Source organism: Perissodus microlepis, chromosome 10 (genome assembly GCF_051167445.1).
Source record: "Perissodus microlepis isolate ML-2025 ecotype Zambia chromosome 10, ASM5116744v1, whole genome shotgun sequence".
Lineage (NCBI taxonomy): Eukaryota > Metazoa > Chordata > Actinopteri > Cichliformes > Cichlidae > Perissodus > Perissodus microlepis.
The window spans coordinates 24082570-24101414 of NC_140470.1; the positions used below are offsets into that span (position 1 = coordinate 24082570).

General features: G+C 40.9%; 2 protein-coding genes and 2 pseudogenes across 2 annotated transcripts; 3 read left to right on the top strand and 1 right to left on the bottom strand.

Moving 5' to 3' along the window:
• The first annotated feature begins 1417 nt into the window (after positions 1 to 1417).
• LOC146379475 (tripartite motif-containing protein 16-like) lies at positions 1418 to 3210 on the top strand (annotated as a pseudogene).
• Positions 3211 to 7675: 4465 nt separating this feature from the next.
• LOC146379476 (E3 ubiquitin/ISG15 ligase TRIM25-like) lies at positions 7676 to 9358 on the top strand. Its single transcript, XM_084940753.1, has one exon. It carries the CDS (start codon positions 7676 to 7678, stop codon positions 9356 to 9358), a length of 1683 nt encoding a protein of 560 aa, XP_084796879.1.
• A 930-nt stretch (positions 9359 to 10288) lies between these two features.
• LOC146379477 (tripartite motif-containing protein 16-like) lies at positions 10289 to 14071 on the bottom strand (annotated as a pseudogene).
• An 853-nt stretch (positions 14072 to 14924) lies between these two features.
• On the top strand, positions 14925 to 18459 carry txndc15 (thioredoxin domain containing 15). The gene is made up of 6 exons (XM_084940754.1): positions 14925 to 15157; positions 15579 to 15895; positions 16422 to 16568; positions 16959 to 17122; positions 17812 to 17942; positions 18108 to 18459. The coding sequence occupies exons 1-6, from the start codon at positions 15067 to 15069 to the stop codon at positions 18302 to 18304; spliced, it is 1047 nt and encodes a 348-aa protein (XP_084796880.1). The 5' UTR covers positions 14925 to 15066; the 3' UTR covers positions 18305 to 18459.
• Positions 18460 to 18845: the final 386 nt, after the last annotated feature.

Genomic DNA, 18845 nt, shown 5'->3' on the forward strand with positions numbered 1-18845 from the left:
TTTAAATGCATTTAGACACTAAGGGTTTTCGGGAGGAGCCGTGCTGCTCTCTGAGAGGAAGCTAGTACCATGCTCTCCTGAGTTTTAAATGCACTTTAGAACAGCACACAGCAACACTACATATGAGCGGGCGTAGGGAGGTTTGAGGTCTTCACTCACCCCGGTTCTGTTAGCCGCCAGGGCTGGGGGGCTGGGAGGAGGTGCTGGCCGTCAGACTGGGGTCTGGGATGCGGGGCCTCCCTGCTACTGCAGATAAGGAGGTGGTCCGCTTGCCTCCACCCCAGAGAGAAGGGTTACATCTCCTGGGTCTAGGTGCGGCTTGCCCCTCTGGGGGCGGGGGTACCTGGACCTGGGATATAGAGTATGTTTGGGGAGTGCGACTGTCTGTGCAGTGTCTATTTGTGTCTGTCTACACGTTGGGTGAGTGCCGAGTATTTGGTTGTGCATATGGGGGTGGGAATGCACGTCTGTGTCCGCGTGTGCCTGTTTGTCTGTGTCTATATGTCAGGTTGGGTCTTAGACTCAACCTCTCTGGGTACATCTCAGGCCCTCTAAAGTACGGAGGCCTATCTCCCCTCACCACACTCCCTGCCGGTGGCTGATGCCCTCAGACGTTGGTGTGTTGGTGGTCCTTGTCGTCTGGGGCTGGGCGCTCATGTATGTACCGGCTCACTCCTGGTGACCGATTGGCGGGGCCGGGCGCCTGTGGCCCGGCTGGGCTCCTTCCGGGGGGTGGGATGCCCTCAGGCCTCTGGCCTCTGGGCCTGAAGCTCGGTCCTCTCTGGCACAGCTGGCTGCCGGCAGAGCCCGCGGGCACGCCACTGCAACCCCCTCTGGCCTCTGCTCCGTAGCTGCGGGGTGACCTCTCGTTTGGGGCTCTACTCAGCTCTTCCCAGGAGGGTGGCACGGTTCCCCCCCTTTGGTGGTCCTCCTCGGGTCCTTGTACTCTGGGGCCTCTGGATATCTGGGGCCTGGATCTCCTCCATAAGTGCTTCATACCCTGGTGGACGGGGCTATGGCTCCCCACACTCCCTAGCAGATCGTTACATGGAGAAACCTTTGGAATACAAGCATGCTGATTCACACAGGTATGCACACAGGTGTACACACGGGTGTTCAAAGACGCGGACTACACCTTTCTTGGCTGCTGCCTCAAAGCACATTGTGCGCTGTCTATCTTGCGTGCTGCACAATATCGTTTATTATTTAGTAGTATGTCAGTCTGCCCCAGGGCAGCTGTGGCTACAACCGTAGCTTGTCTCCACCAGTGAATGAATGCGAGAGTGAATGAATAGTGGCATTGTAAAGCGCTTTGGGTGCCTTGAAAAGCGCTATATAAATCCAATCCATTATTATTATTATTATTATTATTATTATTAGTATCTACTGTTATCTACTGCTAGCTAGTTTATTGTGATGGTGCTGTTTTTTTTTTTTTATTATGTTGCTCTTTGTTGTTTGCTTTCTCTTCTGTTTTTAGCTTTTTTCTGGAAACCGAAAGTAAGACGTCGTTTGAGCGGAGGAGACATGGCGCAGCAAGTAATTGAGCTGTATCGAGAAAAACTGAGGTGTTCCATCTGTCTACAACTTCTAAAGGATCCAGTCACTATTCCCTGTGGGCACAGCTACTGCATGACCTGTATCGAAACCTGCTGGGATGAGAAGGAAACACACAGCTGTCCTCAGTGCAGGCAGACTTTCATATCGCAGCCTGTCCTGGTAAAAAACATCATTTTAGGTGAGCTAGTGGAAGATCTAAAAGCAGGACTCACATCTGCTTCATCTGGTCATGCCTATGCTGGACCTGGGGACATGGCCTGTGATTTCTGTTCTGGGAGGAAGTGGAAAGCCTCCAAGTCCTGCCTGGTGTGTATGGCCTCTTATTGTGAGCATCACCTTCAGCCTCACTACAACGTAGCTCCATTAAAGAAACACAAGCTCATCAATGACGCTTCAAAGCTTCAGGAGAACTTCTGCCCTCGCCATGATGAGGTGATGAAGATCTTCTGCCGCACTGATCAGCAGTGTATCTGTTTTCTTTGTTTAATGGCTGAACACAAAGACCATGTCACAGTGTCAGCTGCAGCAGAAAGAGCTGAGAGGCAGAAAGATCTTGAAACAAATCGACAAAATGTCCAACAGAGAAGAATCCAGAACAGAGAGAAAGATGTGAAGGTGCTTCAAGAGGAAGTTGAGGCTATCAGTCTTTCTACTGATAAAGCTTTGAGGCAAAGTGCAAAGATGTTCAAAGATTTGATCAGTCTTATTTAGAAAAAAAGCTCTGAGGTGAAGCAGAAGATCAGATCCAAGCAAAAATCTGAACAGAACAGAGTCAAAGAGCTTCAGGAGAAAATAGAGCAGGAGATCAGAGATCTGAGGAGGAGAGACACTGAACTGCAGCAGCTCTCACTGACAGAGGATCACCTCCATTTTCTGAAAAACTACTCGTCACTGTCACATCTGAGTGCATCTACAAAAGTACCCACCTACAACAATGTTACTCTGCAGTACTTTGAGGATGTGACTGCATCTGTGTCACGGACCAGAGATAAAGTGAAGGCTCTTCTCAGTGATGAATGGCCAAAAATCTCAGTTGGAACGACCAAAGCAGATATTTTACTGCCTCAAGGAGAACCCAAAACCAGAGACGAATTTTTGAAATATTCTTGTCAGATCACTCTCGATCCAAATACAGCACACACACTGATGTCACTGAGTGACAGCAACAGAAAAGTAACACTGATGAGTAGAAACCAGTCATATCCAAGTCATCCAGACAAATTCCTTGATTGCCGGCAGGTCCTGAGCAGAGAGAGTCTGACTGGACACTGTTACTGGGAGGTGAAGTGCAACGGGATGGTTGGAGTAGCTGTTGCATACAAGGATATCGGCCGTAGAGGGACCAGAGAGGAATGTGGATTTGGAGTGAATGAGAAATCCTGGGCATTAACAGTTTCAGACAGCGGTTATGAATTCAAACACAACAACATTTCCACTCCCATCTCAGGCCCTCTGTCCTCCAGAATAGGAGCATATTTGGATCACAGGGTAGGAACTCTTTCTTTCTACAGCATCACTGAGACCATGAATCTCTTCCACAGAGTCCAGACCAGGTTCACTCAGTCTCTCTATGTTGGACTGTGGCTTCCACAAAGTGCTGGACACACTGCTGAGGTGTGTGAGCTCAAGAAGAGAATAAACATAAAATAGTAAAAATTTGATGCCATGTGCTACTTGTTGAAATGTGTTTATTTATCCTGCACCTGTTAAAGATGAATCTTTATGGATATAAGTGTATTCTTTAATTTCTTTGATTTTCTTGTTTTCACCAGCTATTCAGGTAAAACTGGTTATTTGGCAAAACAATATTCATTTCTTATATATTTTATATTTAACCAGTGTTTTGTTGTAACATTAGCAGAAAAAACTCCCATAAATATAAATTCATATGAAAATAACTTCAGTGTATTTAAAATTACAGAAAAAAATGATTATGTATCAGATAAGTTGGAATCAGGGCTACTGTGATGTTTGCATTTTCAACTTACTTTTTATTTCTATACTTAAGTTGGTGGATTGTAAAATGTTTAATTTCAGTTATGTTTTCATGAAGATTTTTTATTTACTGCTTTTCGTAAAATAAAGTGAGCAATGTACACTAAAGTTTCCTGTTCCAAGAAATAAAATATCACTAACATGATGAATGGAAGTTTTTGTAAAGAGACATTTAAAGTGGAGCATAAAACAATTTCAAATAATGATGAAATTAAAAAAAAGTATAACCTTAAAAATGTACAGACAATACCAAGCCCAGAGGGTATCGAGACTAAGACAAGACCAAGACCGAGACCAACACAAAAAAGTCTATAAACTGCAGCCAGATGCTGCTTCGTTTACAGGTGTCAGGCATATTTATGTGTTTTTGCGATGCACTCGCACAGCCCTCCTCACCGCTGTCTACTTGACTGTCGCGTCTCTCACCCTCTCTGTTTTTCACATAATGATATTATCCTATATCCTCGCATGTGATTGGCCACAATATGGAGGGATTGGAGCATAACTGAGCCACTGTGTGAGAGCTGAGCAGCGAAAGGAAATTAAGTGAGGAGCCGGCTCTCGCTCAATGAGAGTCAACTCTTCTGATTCACTACAAAGCACTCTCTAAGCACGGCTCTTAGACCTGATGCTTTTGCGTATGACACATTATCGAACGTTACGTTGTGTGTCATGGATACTGTTGACTCCAAATCTCCTTACCACTATTTAGATCTGAGACAGCAAGACCGAGACAGTGAGACCAAGGCAAGACAGAGACCAAAGTCCGTCTAGACCAAGACAAGACCAAGACCACGTAAAAGTCTCGAGACCAAGACCGGTCTTGAGACATCCAAATCTAAATGTAGGTCTACACTAATTTAAGTGGAAGAATATGGATGTGTCATAATCCTGGGTTTTTTGACCCAGCATTTTGAGTTTTAGCTTATTTTGATGTTTGTGGTTTATGTTTAAGTACTTTAGGTTCTCTAAGTTCATTTCCACTAAACCTAAGTTTCCGTTATAGTTTATTGTTTTTCAGATTCTCCTTGTGTCTTCTGCCCCTGTGTTTAAGTTTCCCTCACCCTTTATGTGTTTTATGTTTGTGTGTCTTATGTTGTCAAGGTTGTGTTGTCATGTCTGCATTCCATTCTGCTTCCTGTTTTACTGTGAAAGTCTCTGTCCAGTATGCAGTGTGTCCAGATTTCTCCCCCTTGTCTAGTTAGGTCTGATTTGTCCCAGCTGTGTTTCCACCTGTTCCCCATCCTCTCATTATATTTCTGTGTACTTAAGTCCTCTGTCCTCCTTTGTTCAGTGTCAGGTTGTCTTTTGTGCCATGTATCCATGGTCCAGATATCTTTGTACCTATACCAAGTTTCATGTTTAGTGTTTCATGTTTATTTTTATTTTCCCCAGTTTCAGTTATTGTTTATTCTCATCTTTGTTTGCCTTGTGCATTACTTTGTATTTCTCCATCAGCCACTTTAAACGGCTCGCTTTTTGTCTCAAGTTAGATTCCATGTTCCATTTTGTTTGCTCTTGGGTCTACTATTCATACTTCACACAGTCAGCTACTCAGCTACACTGTGACAAGTGGTGCAGGAACAAAAAGGGAGTCAACAGAGTGAAGGAGAAATGCTCAGTGCATCATAGGAAACCTCCCTAATTTTAAGGTGTGGAGAAATATGACATGAAGGGTCCCTACACAAGTATAATTCATTTGTAGTTGTTTTTGTTTTATAATTAGAAATTCACATGCAGTACTGGGTCCGTGGCGCTGCTGGAGACCACGCGATCGGACAAGGTGTTTTCTGTCAGTCCCACTTCGACAAGCTGATGTGAAACCTACGCTGCCTGTATTTGGTTGGATTGCGCTCTTGAACATCCGCTCCATCGCAAACAAATCCTCTCTGAATAAGCTCTTCACAGGAAAAAAACGAACTGCGCCCTGCTGGCTGCTCTTACTTGGGCGCCCCCCATTTACGTCGCCGTGGTGGAGGACTTGCTGTCGTCTTTAAGGACAGTTACACATGCAGAGGTATGCAAACTGAAAACTGTTCTTCTTTTGAGTCGAAACAATTAAGGTTGGCTCTATGAACATATTTTATCTTTGACAGTTTGACATGACAGTTTCAGTCTATCGCCCTCCTGTCTCTGCTACTGTGTTCTTAAAGGATTTTACGAACTTCTAATCTTCTATTATCCAGCTGGAGAAAGTTTTGATTCTTGGGGATTTTAACATTCATATTGATGATGCCTCATCAAACTCTGCAGCTGAACTTTTATCTGTATCTAATTCTTTTGACTTTGTCCAACATGTCTCTGGTCCAACCCATTTAACCCTTTAAGACCTACCATAGAACCAAGTCCGCCAGAGCTTATATTATATTTTTACATGCTGTGGAGCCATTTTTTGGAGCATTTCAAGTTGCTATACATCAATACAACCATTATAGCCCAAATTTTAATAATATGTCTGCATTAAGTGCATAGTAATTACATAAATTGCAAAAAAGTGCAATAAACTACAAAAAAATTTAAAATTGTTTTTGTTTTTTTAACATATATTTCTAGTTAGAGAAATTTAAGAGGCTTATCCCTCAAAAATGTAAATACAAAAAAGTTGCACAAACTAGTTTCCCACCAAAGGAAATTTATTTTAAGTGTCTTCATAGTTTTATTTTTGAGATACACCAATTTTCATATACTGCAGGAAAAACGAAAAAATATATTATAGTGCAAATTTGCAAAATAACAGCATATTCATCAAAATAAAATATTTCCAGCAGTGCAATATGAGTCCTCAGCATCCCAGAAACGACACAGAAAGTCATGAAGTCAAAGATAACTTTTAAAAACACAAGTATAGGCTCATAAGGCCACGATGGTAAAAAACTACATTTCCGCAAAATTACGTCACTTTCGGTTTCGGGCAAGTCATGCCGGACATGCGATAGTTCACGCTGATGGACGTAGGAAGTGTTACAAACAGCTGATCGGATCGGCAAAGCGTGTTTTTGGAATATTATGTTTTTGTTGCTGCAAGTGCTTTTTATGCAGTTTTTGCAAAGCTATATGTGGAAGGAAACTGTGACCTAGGACAAGCTGATGGCATAAGATGTAAGTACAACTCCTCCGGTTTCATATGCAAAAAAAATTATTGCGCTACCTTACGTGGTTGCAGTGCTACCGGGATTTTAAAATAGTTATGTAAAATGGAGCGTGTCCGCTCCGACCGGCTTTAAAGGGTTAAAAGGCCATACCTTGGAACTTGTCTTTTCCTTGGGCCTCAACATTGGCAACGTGTTTGTCTAGGACGTACTTTTGAGTGATCATAATTGTCTTTTTTGAACTCAACTCTAGTTCTAAACAAACACCTTGGAAGTTTAAAAACTCAGACGCATAATAACTGAGACTACTGCTGGGAGGTTCTCCATCATATTTGACAGTTCTCTACTTTTTACTGGAAATTATGTAAATATTCTTATTCAGTCCTATAGATGTTGGGTGTGGTGCTTGCCCTTAATTGCACTCACCTGTAACCTGTTATATAAGGACTGCACTCACCTACAGCTAACTCCTTCTTCACTCCCACATGGGGCGGCAGCTGAGGTGAGTTTCTGTTCCAGTTTCCTGAGTTCATGTATTATGAGTTACTGAATGACTCAAATCACACTTTATTTCCTTTCAGAGTTAGCAGTCCATGTGCGTCTTTCCTTTTAGAATAGAATAATCCTTTAATTGTCCCACAAGGGGAAATTTGGTTGTAACAGCAGCCAGAAAGACACATATACAACAAACAGGACACAGAACAGAATACCCACTAACAAATGCACAGCTGAAATGGTCAGAACAGTACTATATCAAATTACAAGACCAATCTGTCTACTCCCTTTCCTGAAATAAAGCACACGTGTCTAAGCCCCACTCAGTTTATATACTGCTCACCTCAGACATTAGTCACACCCTACGCTCAGGTCAGTGTCTACATCAAAGAAACGAAAGCAGCTTTTATCTGGTAACTGAAAGTGAGATGTCACAGACTAACCTCAAAAGGACCTTGAGTTCAAATTTCAGTGCATATTTGCATCCGGTAACAGAAAGGAAATCTTTTAGACATTTACAGTCGTGGTGAGGAGACATGGCGCAGCAACTGATTCAGCTGGATCAAGACAAACTGAGCTGTTCCATCTGTCTGCAGCTTCTAAAGGATCCAGTCACTATTCCCTGTGGGCACAACTATTGCATGGACTGTATCAGAAACTGCTGGGATGAGAAGGAAGTACAGAGCTGCCCTCAGTGCAGGAAGACTTTCACACCGAGGCCTGTCCTGGTGAAAAACAGCATGCTTGCTGAGTTAGTGGAAGACTTAATGAAAGCAGGACTTCCAGCTGCTTCGCCTGATCATGCCTATGCTGGACCTGGAGATGTGGCCTGTGATTTCTGTTCTGTGAGGAAGCGGAAAGCCTCAAAGTCCTGCCTGGTGTGTATGGCCTCTTATTGTGAGCAGCACCTCCAGCCTCACTACAACGTAGCTCCAATAAAGAAACACAAACTCATCAAAGCCACTTCAAAGCTTCAGGAGAACATCTGTCCTCGCCATGATGAGGTGATGAAGATCTTCTGCCGCACTGATCAGCAGTGTATCTGTTATCTCTGCTTAATGGATGAACACAAAGACCATGTCACAGTGTCAGCTGCAGCAGAAAGAGCTGAGAGGCAGAAAGGGCTTGGAAGAAATCGACAAAAATTTCTTCAAACAGTTCAGGACAGAGAGAAAGATGTGAAGATGCTTCATGAAAGAGTGGAGGCTATCAATCTTTCTGCTAATAAAGCGTTAATGCAAACTGAGAAGATGTTCAAAGACTTGATCAGTCTTATTCAGAAAAAAAGCTCTGAGGTGAAGCAGAAGATCAGGTCCAAGCAAACATTTGAACAGAACAGAGTCAAAGAGCTTCAGGAGAAAATAGAGCAGGAGATCAGAGATCTGAGGAGGAGAGACACTGAACTGCAGCAGCTCTCACTGACAGAGGATCACCTCCATTTTCTGAAAAGCTACTCCTCACTGTCACATCTGAGTGCATCTACAAACGTACCCACCTACAACAATCTTACTCTGCAGTACTTTGAGGATGTGACTGCATCTGTGTCACGGACCAGAGATAAAGTGAAGGCTCTTCTCAGTGATGAATGGCCAAAAATCTCAGTTGGAACGACCAAAGCAGATATTTTACTGCCTCATGGAGAACCCAAAACCAGAGACGAATTTTTGAAATATTCTTGTCAGATCACTCTCGATCCAAATACAGCACACACACTGATGTCACTGAGTGACAGCAACAGAAAAGTAACACTGATGACTAGAAATCAGTCATATCCAAGTCATCCAGACAAATTCCTTGATTGCCGGCAGGTCCTGAGCAGAGAGGGTCTGACTGGACACTGTTACTGGGAGGTGAAGTGCAACGGGATGGTTGGAGTAGCTGTTGCATACAAGGATATCGGCCGTAGAGGGACCAGAGAGGAATGTGGATTTGGATTGAATGACAAATCCTGGTCATTAACAGTTTCAGACAGCGGTTATGAATTCAAACACAACAACATTTCCACTCCCATCCCAGGCCCTCTGTCCTCCAGAATAGGAGTATATTTGGATCACAGGGCAGGAACTCTTTCTTTCTACAGCATCACTGAGACCATGAATCTCCTCCACAGAGTCCAGAAAAGGTTCACTCAGCCTCTCCATGTTGGACTGTGGCTTCCACAAAGTGCTGGACACACTGCTGAGGTGTGTGAGCTCAAGAAGAGAATAAACATAAAATAGTGAAATTTGATGCGCTGCCTTTTTCTGTGTGTTACTTGTTGAAATGTGTTTATCTATCCTGCACCTGTTAAAGATGAATCCTTATGGATATAAGTGTATTCTTTAATTCCTTTGATTGTGTTGTTTTCAATAGATATTTGGGTAAAACTGTTTATTTGGCAAAACAATATTCATTTAACCACTGTTTTGTTGTAACATTAGCAAAAAAACAAACAAATATAAATTCATATAAAAATAACTTCAGCATATTTAAAATTAGAGAAAAAAGTAATTATGTATCAGATATGTTGGAATCACAGCTATTATATCTTGATACATGCTCAATCATCCAGGTAAGGAAATCCTAAAAAGCTGATTCTGTTCATCTGGACGTAACGTTTTCAGTAGGAGAAATGCTCATGACAATTTGCATATTATTGATAAAGAAACTGACCTCACATACTATTATTCATTCAGTGGGCTAGTTTCAGTTATTGTGAAAATGTACTGTTTATAAGGTCGGGGGAAACTGCAGTCAGCTGAGACTGAAGAAGTCACTTGGATGACTGATGTAATGTTTCTCCCACTGGAAATGTTTAGATGAACAGAATATATTTTTTGGCACTTTTATTATAATTGTTGCTTTTTCTATTTTGTTTTTATTTCTATACTTAAGTTGGTGGATTGTAAAATGTTTAATTTCAGTTATGTTTTCATGAACCTCTTTTTATTTACTGCTGTTTGTGAAATAAAGTGAGCAATGTACACTAAACTTTCTTGTTTCAAGAAATAAAATATCACTAACATGATGAATGGAACCTTTTGTTAAGAGACATTTAAAGTAGAGCATTAATGATGAAATTAAAAAAGTAAAATCTTAAAAACTGTCACGGCTGCCGGGGAGAGCCGTGTGGTGTTGGTGGAAAAGGACCCAAAATGCAGGCAAAAGACTGATGATATGAGTGAATGTTTATTTACAAAGTGGCAAAGTGAGAAAAAGAGGCAATGAGGCACGAGAAGCTACTGAAGAAACCTAAACTGGGAAAACTAAAGAGCAAACCTGAAATCATAACGAAACGGGGTGAAGGGCAGAGAGACACAGACCAAAGAACAAAACGCCATGAAACGGAGACGAGCCGACAAAGAGCACAGACCGACACACACACACACGGTTATCAGGCAATGACACACAGATGATCCTAATTCACAAGATGACGGGAGGATACAAGCTGAACACAGTGATAACAGACACAGACCTTCAAAGTAAAACAGGAAATTCATAAAACAAACTCATGGACACGAAGGGGGACGACACAGGAAATAAACCTTAGGACTGGAAACCCTGAGAATGAAACCTACATACTAATAACCATGAAGAAACATAATGACAAACACAAAACGCTGGGTCAACCACCCAGCACCATGACAAAAACGTACATACTGTAGGTCTACACTAATTTAAGTAGGAGTATAACAGATGAAAAATGTTTTCATAAAAAGGCAAAATTTAAAGCAGGTAGTAAACTAGCAAAGTGGAAAATAAAAATGAGATATTTCAATATACCCATTATTATTATTTCAAGATATAGTAATTTTGCTGTAGGGGCTTTGGATTGATTGAGGATTTTACACTTATATTTTGGGATTTTCCAAGGTTATTTCATTTCTGGAATGATTTTCAAAAACAAATTTAACAGCTTTTGGGAACTGATGATCATTTAGATCCATTACTCTATACTAGCCATATGTCTGTATGATATACCAGATGGAAACTGATATATTTGTCCAGAATTCTGCTCCATTTTGCTCCATATTGACAATATGGAGAGTTGCCTGCTTAGGTATGTTAAGGGGTTTAAATAATGCCCAATTGGTACTACAGGGCCCAAAGTGTGCCGAGAACATAATCACCACACCATTACATCATCAGCAATCTGAACCATTGATGAAAGGCAGGCTTGAGTCATACTTTCATGTTGTTGTATCTATTATCAGTAACTCCCTGCAGGCAGGCAAAGAGTGTGAAACTGCAGCACCTGCAAAGCAGATCTTCTCGAGGAGTGATGGCCAGATGAAGCCGAATGAAACCTTAGAGCTTTCCAAGTGGTTAGAAAAAAAAAGATGAATTTCTTCAGGCTTTGTGTGTACACAAGCCCTTCTGCTGAAGAATTCTTCCTGTTAAAAGGAAGTTTTTCTTTCCTACTGTCGCCAAAGTGCTCGCTCAAAGGGGGTCTTCTGATTGTTGGGGTTTTCAAAGTTTTCTTGATCTTAAAGTAGGGTCTTGCCTTGGAATAAAAAGAATCTTGAGGCAACTGTCGTAGTTTGCCGTTATATAAATAAAAGTGAACTAAGTTTCAGGACCCAGGATCTTGGAGGACTGTATGGCAGCGCATCTCATGTGGGTGAAAACTCCAATGCTTCGCTTTTTGTTTTGCTTTTTTGGAAATTAAAAAAAAGGTATCCTATATAAAATCTTATTTTTTGTAAAAATAAAAGTACATCAAACAAAATTATCCAAACATACACATCATCATAGACATATATTGTGTTATCTTTTTGCATTTTTCTTTTTGTTTCCCATGGTTAACCCCGTGACAACGCAGTTTTTATCATTATTTCTCAACACACTGTATAAATTGAGAATTTCTGAAAAATATAATTTTGATAAATATTTTAGTCATGAGCCTGAAAGTAAAGTACAATATTTACATACATACTTCAGTAATTAAATTATTGAAAAATTATTTTGTAAACAGAAAAAATAAGGTACAAATCATAACATACACAAAGATCTTTGATAGTGTACATACATACATCTTAACAAATACTGTATTGCACAGTTCAATATCTCTTATCTACTTTAAGTCAAACAGCTCAGCAGTGCCTCCAGCACTTTGTGGAAGCCAAAATCCAGCATGGAGAGGCTGAGTGAACCTGGTCTGGACTCTGTGGAGGAGATTCATGGTCTCAGTGATGCTGTAGAAAGAAAGAGTTCCTGCCCTGTGATCCAAATATACTCCTATTCTGTAGGACAGGGGGCCTGGGATGGGAGTGGAAATGTTGTTGTGTTTGAATTCATAACCATTGATTGAACATTTTAATGCCCAGGATTTGTCATTAAATCCAAATCCACATTCCTTTCTGGTCCCTCTACGGCCGATATCCTTGTATGCAACAGCTACATAAACCGTCCCATTCCACTTCACCTCCCAGTAACAGCGTCCAGTCAGACCCTCTCTGCTCAGGACCTGCCAGTTTTCAAGGAATTTGTCTGGATGACTTGGATATGACTGGTTTCTACTCATCAGTGTCACTTTTCTGTTGCTGTCACTCAGTGACAACAGTGTGTGTGCTGTATTTGGATCGAGAGTGATCTGACAAGAATATTTCAAAAAGTCATCTCTGGTTTTGGGTTCTCCTTGAGGCAGTAAAATATCTGCTTTGGTCGTTCCAACTGAGATTTGTGGCCACTCATCACTGAGAAGAGCCTTCACTTTATCTCTGGCCTGTGACACAGATGCAGTCACATCCTCAAAGTACTGCAGAGTAAGATTGTTGTAGGTGGGTACGTTTGTAGATGCACTCAGATGTGACAGTGAGGAGTAGCTTTTCAGAAAATGGAGGTGATCCTCTGTCAGTGAGAGCTGCTGCAGTTCAGTGTCTCTCCTCCTCAGATCTCTGATCTCCTGCTCTATTTTCTCCTGAAGCTCTTTGACTCTGTTCTGTTCAGATTTTTGCTTGGATCTGATCTTCTGCTTCACCTCAGAGTTTTTTTTCTCGATGAGACTGATCAAATTTTTAAAAGCCTTATCACATTCTCTGAAAGCTTTATCAGCAGAAAGATTCATAGCCTCAACTTGCTCTTGGAGCACCTTCACATCTTTCTCTCTGTTCTGGATTCTCTGTTGGACATTTTGCCGATTTGTTTCAAGCCCTTTCTGTTTCTCAGCTCTTTCTGCTACAGCTGACACTGTGACATGGTCTTTGTGTTCATCCATTAAACAAAGATAACAGATACACTGCTGATCAGTGTGTCAGAAGATCTTCATCACCTCATCATGACGAGGGCAGATGTTCTCCTGAAGCTTTGAAGTGGCTTTGATGAGTTTGTGTTTCTTTATTGGAGCTACGTTGTAGTGAGGCTGAAGGTGCTGCTCACAGTAAGAGGCCATACACACCAGGCAGGACTTGGAGGCTTTCAGTTTCCTCTCAGAACAGAAATCACAGGCCACATCTCCAGGTCCAGCAAAGGTATGATCAGATGAAGCTGTTGAATGTTCTGCTTTCTTTAAGTCTTCCACTAACTCACCTAAAATCATGTTCTTCACCAGGACAGGCCTCGGTGTGAAAGTCTGTCTGCACTGAGGACAGCTGTGTGTGTCCTTCTCATCCCAGCAGTTTTTGATACAGTCCATGCAGTAGCTGTGGCCACAGGGAATAGTGACTGGATCCTTAAGGAGGTCCAGACAGATGGAACAGCTCAGTTTTTCTTGATCCAGCTGAATCAGTTGCTGCGCCATTTTGTCCAGTCAAATTAAGTTTCACTTTCAGCTACCAGAGAAAAGCTGCATTCATTACCTCCTTACACACTAATTTGTGGTGTATGGTCTTTTCAGCGCTTGCGTTTGATCACATGGTGTTTAGATTCATATTTTAACTGGCTGAGGAGTAGAAGGGGAGGGAATAAACGGACTTTATACCACTTTGAGAGACGCAGTCAAGCCAGCCCCCACCTTAGTTTGCATTACGTGTAAATCCAAAATAAAAGCAATCTAGTTGTGAATGTAATTTTAACATTAACCAACGTGAGTCGGTGATCAATGATATAATATACCATGAGATAAATATCAATACAGAAATAAACATTAAATACAAATTAAAAATTGCCAAAGGCAGAAATATTCAAGTATGACATACTTATGCATAACCACATTTAGAAATTACAATTTCAAAAGAAGTGTACAGCCATTGCAAGTAAATTCAGTTTCCACAGAGTAATTTTGACACCATTACTCAGGCAGTATAGGGTAAGTAAGTGACTCTGATTTTGGATATCAGCGTTTTGACATCACTTTATACACACCATTCCCCCCCCCCCCTCAAATCACCTGTACATATCTTGAAGTCTTAATTTTCTAATTTGGTTAAGTGAGTTTACGTATGTGGGTTTGCCATATTTGACTATTTTTGTCATGTAAAAGTTATTTTTCATTTCTATATTGGTATGCTTTTTTATTCCATTATTTATTATATTGTCAATGGCAGACTAAAATTGTAGGGTAACGTTGAAATCACGTTCCATTGAAGATCGCGTTTATTTTGAAATCGGTTCTCGGTTTCCCTTACCGTAATACGTAGTATGGACACATACGCAAAACAAAAGGTGGAGCTGTGCAGTAAACTTCAGGAAGTGAGGTGACGCTGTCTTAAACCCTGTTTGATATACCTGAGTACCCAAACTGGAAATCAGTGTTCCCCGTAAAAGGCACCAATAACAGCACAAAAATGGCCAAGGAATGGTCTAGAAATATCTGGGATGGATTTCCTAGAGAAAAATAAATGTATGGGTTAAATAAGCATCCCGGAAGCCACGTTTTCATGTGCATCGTCTATTTTCTTTCGCCACAGATCCGACCAATCGTTCCTATGAGTCCAGCAGCATCTCTTCACGGCTCAAAATGTCGTGACAGCGTTTCATAATCGTGTTTGGCTCGTTACATTTCAAAAACATGAGGGGGATTTTAAATAAGCTTCAATTACGGTTTGTCTTATTGTTGTTGCTGCATCATGAGGATGTTTTCAAGTTTTCGTCTGGTCAAGGTAAGAGACTGACAGCTGCAGCTAGCCTCAATGCTAACAGTACAAACCTTTATCTAATATAATGTTTGTATTTAGGTTGATCATTAACAGTAACACAGGATATTTTCTCTGTGTAATATTCTATTAGTTAGTTAGTCCTTCAAAGGGATTTAGATGACTGAAATAATGTGAGAGACGCTGTTTATTCTAATCAGATGCCTATGAATCCGAAACAATTACGTGTCATAAATGTGCAAAAAACTATGAAATCGAGAAATGAACAAATACTTTTCACAGGAGTGTAACTGTCAGCTTATGGCAAGAAATCTGATTGTCTTCAGATAAACTTCTGCAGTGATTCACTATTAAGAGTCAGATGGAATGGAAAACAATTATAAATATGTTATATATACTGAGTTTAATTATTTTTTTTGTCCCTTAGAGTATGACGACTCACTGGAGCTCATTTTGTCAGAGGACACTTTGTCCGATCTGGAGAACAGCCCCAAGTTTGTAGAGTCCGGAGACATGGACTCTCTGCCGAAGAGGCAGTTCAAGACGGCTGAGATCGCAGATGCTGTGATGGGCACTGAAACTCCCATCGATCCATCTGACATCGAGTCTCTCTTCCCCAAAAATGTGAAAGACTTTCAGTCAGGCTTCTCCCCGCCCTGTGATGACAGCAGTGCCCAGTGTAGTTCACCGGCTCCAGCTGAGAATGGCGGCTCACAGGAGGAGGATGCTGAATCATCACAGCAGGTTAGTAAGATGAAACTGTGAGACATAAAAAGGGACTGCTGTTAGACTGCAGATTTAAAGGGTTACCACCTCAGTTACCACAGTGACTGACATCTAAATTGATGTATAAATTCCAAATGGAAACCCAAAATATAAAGATAATCACAAATTAGTAAATGATTTATTATTAAGGTAAAATTTGCACTTGTGAAGATTGCCAGATTTGTCTTCTAAGATGATTAAGTGAGACAATGAGATCCTTTGATTCTCAAATGTCTTCCTGGACAAATTTACTTTAAGATATTAACACTGGTTGTTATAAACCAACTGACTTAAACCGCTGTGGGATCAATAGAGTCTTCTCCTATCTTAAAAATGAATTGATAAAAAAAAAAATCAATAACAAGGTTAATTTAATTTCAGCCTCAGCTTAGCTTTTATGTTTTGACGTATGCTTGATAAAGTCTCACTGAAGATTAGCCCAAATATGCATAGTTATGAATGCAGTTTTGCTGAAACTAACTTCTCCTTGAATGTTTCCCTGCAGCTCACGCTTGACATTGTGCGTGCGGAGGTCATAACAGTTGAGGAGCACAACACCACGGAGACCGCCAAGACGTACAAAGTCAACTGTGATAAACGGAACATCACAGGAATGGAGAACTTCACTGTGCAGGTCCTCAATGCCTCACAGGTATTTACTCCATCCTCTGAGGCACATGTTTACACTCTGTGTAAAGTGTTTGAAAAAAAGTGTGCCACCAATTTCCCAAACATTTACACCAGTTACCATATACAAGATTCATTTATCAACTTTTCTAATGCATCTATTTATATATTTTTTTGTGTGTGTATAAACCTTTTTGTAAATCAGTTTTGTTTTATTTCATCATAGCATGACTCACTGTTTGTATTGTGAGCATTGTTGTTTGTTGCCTTGTTGTTGCATGTACACCTTTCATTTTTGAGTGAATTTACCAGATTTCAGGTTCTGTTTGTATCCCTCTTATAAAATTCCATACAGGAGAATTTCCTGTTTCTCTCCTGGATAAAAAATCTAAACCCATCCCTTCTTTTCTTTCAGGATCTAATGGAGTTCCTCAACGCTAACAGCACAGAGTGCTCTGTGGTGCTGTTCTTCACCGCCTGGTGCCAGTTCTCAGCCAACCTGGCACCTCACTTCAACGCCCTTCCCCGGGTTTTTCCCAGCATGCATTTCTTGGCACTGGATGCCTCACAGCACAGCAGGTAAATGATCACCTTTGTTCTGGTTTTAACTGTGTAATCTCACTGTGAAAACCCCTCTTAGAATACTTTTTAAAGCTGTTGTCGTCTGTGGCTCACCACACCTTAGCATCTATATAGAAGCCGAATATAGCTCATGTTTATTAGCAAACAGTTAATTGGATAATTAGAGTAGTTGATAAAAGTTCTTTTGTGTTGAAAATGATAAAAATACAAATGTAGAATAAAGTCTTTTTTGTGACTTTGGTTTTATAATCACATTTGAAGCAAAGTAAGTAAAGACCAGAATTTTGAAAAGCTGAAAATCATTTTGTTGCAATAAATGTTTTGACTCTATTTTGTCTAAACATCCAAGAATTGATTGATTATGTTCTCATAAAGGGTGCTTATAATAATCTGTATCCCTGTACATTATACATGACATTGTGTAAGTATAATGTACACAGAGGGTTGGTGTGACAGAGGAGAATACTTGGTACAGGATTAGATGGAGGCAGATGATCCACTGTGGTTACCTTTAAAGGGAACAGCTGAAAGAAGAAAAATCGACTAACTGCAGACTCAAAAATTGTTTTGAATGCATCTATCATGTATATTCAAAAGATTTTTCTGTAGGTTATTTTGTTGACCAGTGAATATTTAAATATATTGCGTGTTATTTTCTTGTAATGCATGTCTCCATCTTCCACCAGCCTCTCCACGAGGTTTGGGACTGTGGCAGTGCCCAACATCCTGCTGTTCCAAGGGGCAAAACCAATGGCTCGTTTCAACCACACTGACAGAACGCTGGATACGCTCACATCTTTTCTTGTTAACCAGACAGGTACAAATGCAGGTTATGTGTTACATTATATAGAGCTTACTGGTTTGGGCTCAAAAGGGTCAGAATTGGGTGGTTGGAAGATCATTTTGAGTCATGTAAAATGAATCTGAACAGCCACTCAAATGAAACTTGCACCCATGTGTGATCCAACTCTGTGTGTTCCAGGTTTTGAAGCCGGCCCTGATAGAAATGTGACAGACGCAGACCGCCTCGGTCCCCTCCCTAACGTTCCCGTGAAGAGCATCGACTGGCTGCTGGTCTTCTCCATCCTCTTCATCACAAGCTTCACTCTGTACGCCATCCTGCGGACCGACAGCATACGCTGGCTCATACCCGGACAAGAGCACGAGCATCAAGACTGAAACCTCACAGACTGTTCGTCAAGAATGATGTAAAGAATTGTTCGCTAAACAGTTTAGTTTATTAAAATGGCTAATGTGCTCATGTTTTAAGTGTTTGAGTGAAATAAAACATTTGAGCTCTTGCGGTTTAGAATAAAGATTTGGATTAAAAGTAACATTTTGAGGCTGTGTGCGAGAAGACAAACTGTGCTGTCATTTTTTTTTTTTGTGCCTTTTAGTTGATGTTCAGCCGAACCCAAGTAAGTCCAAAGTACAAAAAAACAAAATAGTTGACATGTCTGTACAAACATTGCTCCTCTCATGCAGGCACACTTTGCTCCTCTTCCTCCTCCTGGCTCTACTGTGTTTTGTTGTCTTGCAGTCCCCTGATTCAGCTTCACTGAACAAACATGTAGGCTGCAGTGAGTGAAAGAGAGGAGCATCCTGTGGAGATATTTTACAGCTGTAAATGAAAACATTGCAAACAGTGATGTGTGTAGGAAGGAAATTCTCTGTTGTGGCAGCAAAAAAAAGAAAAGAAAAAAAAGAGGACAGAGGCGCA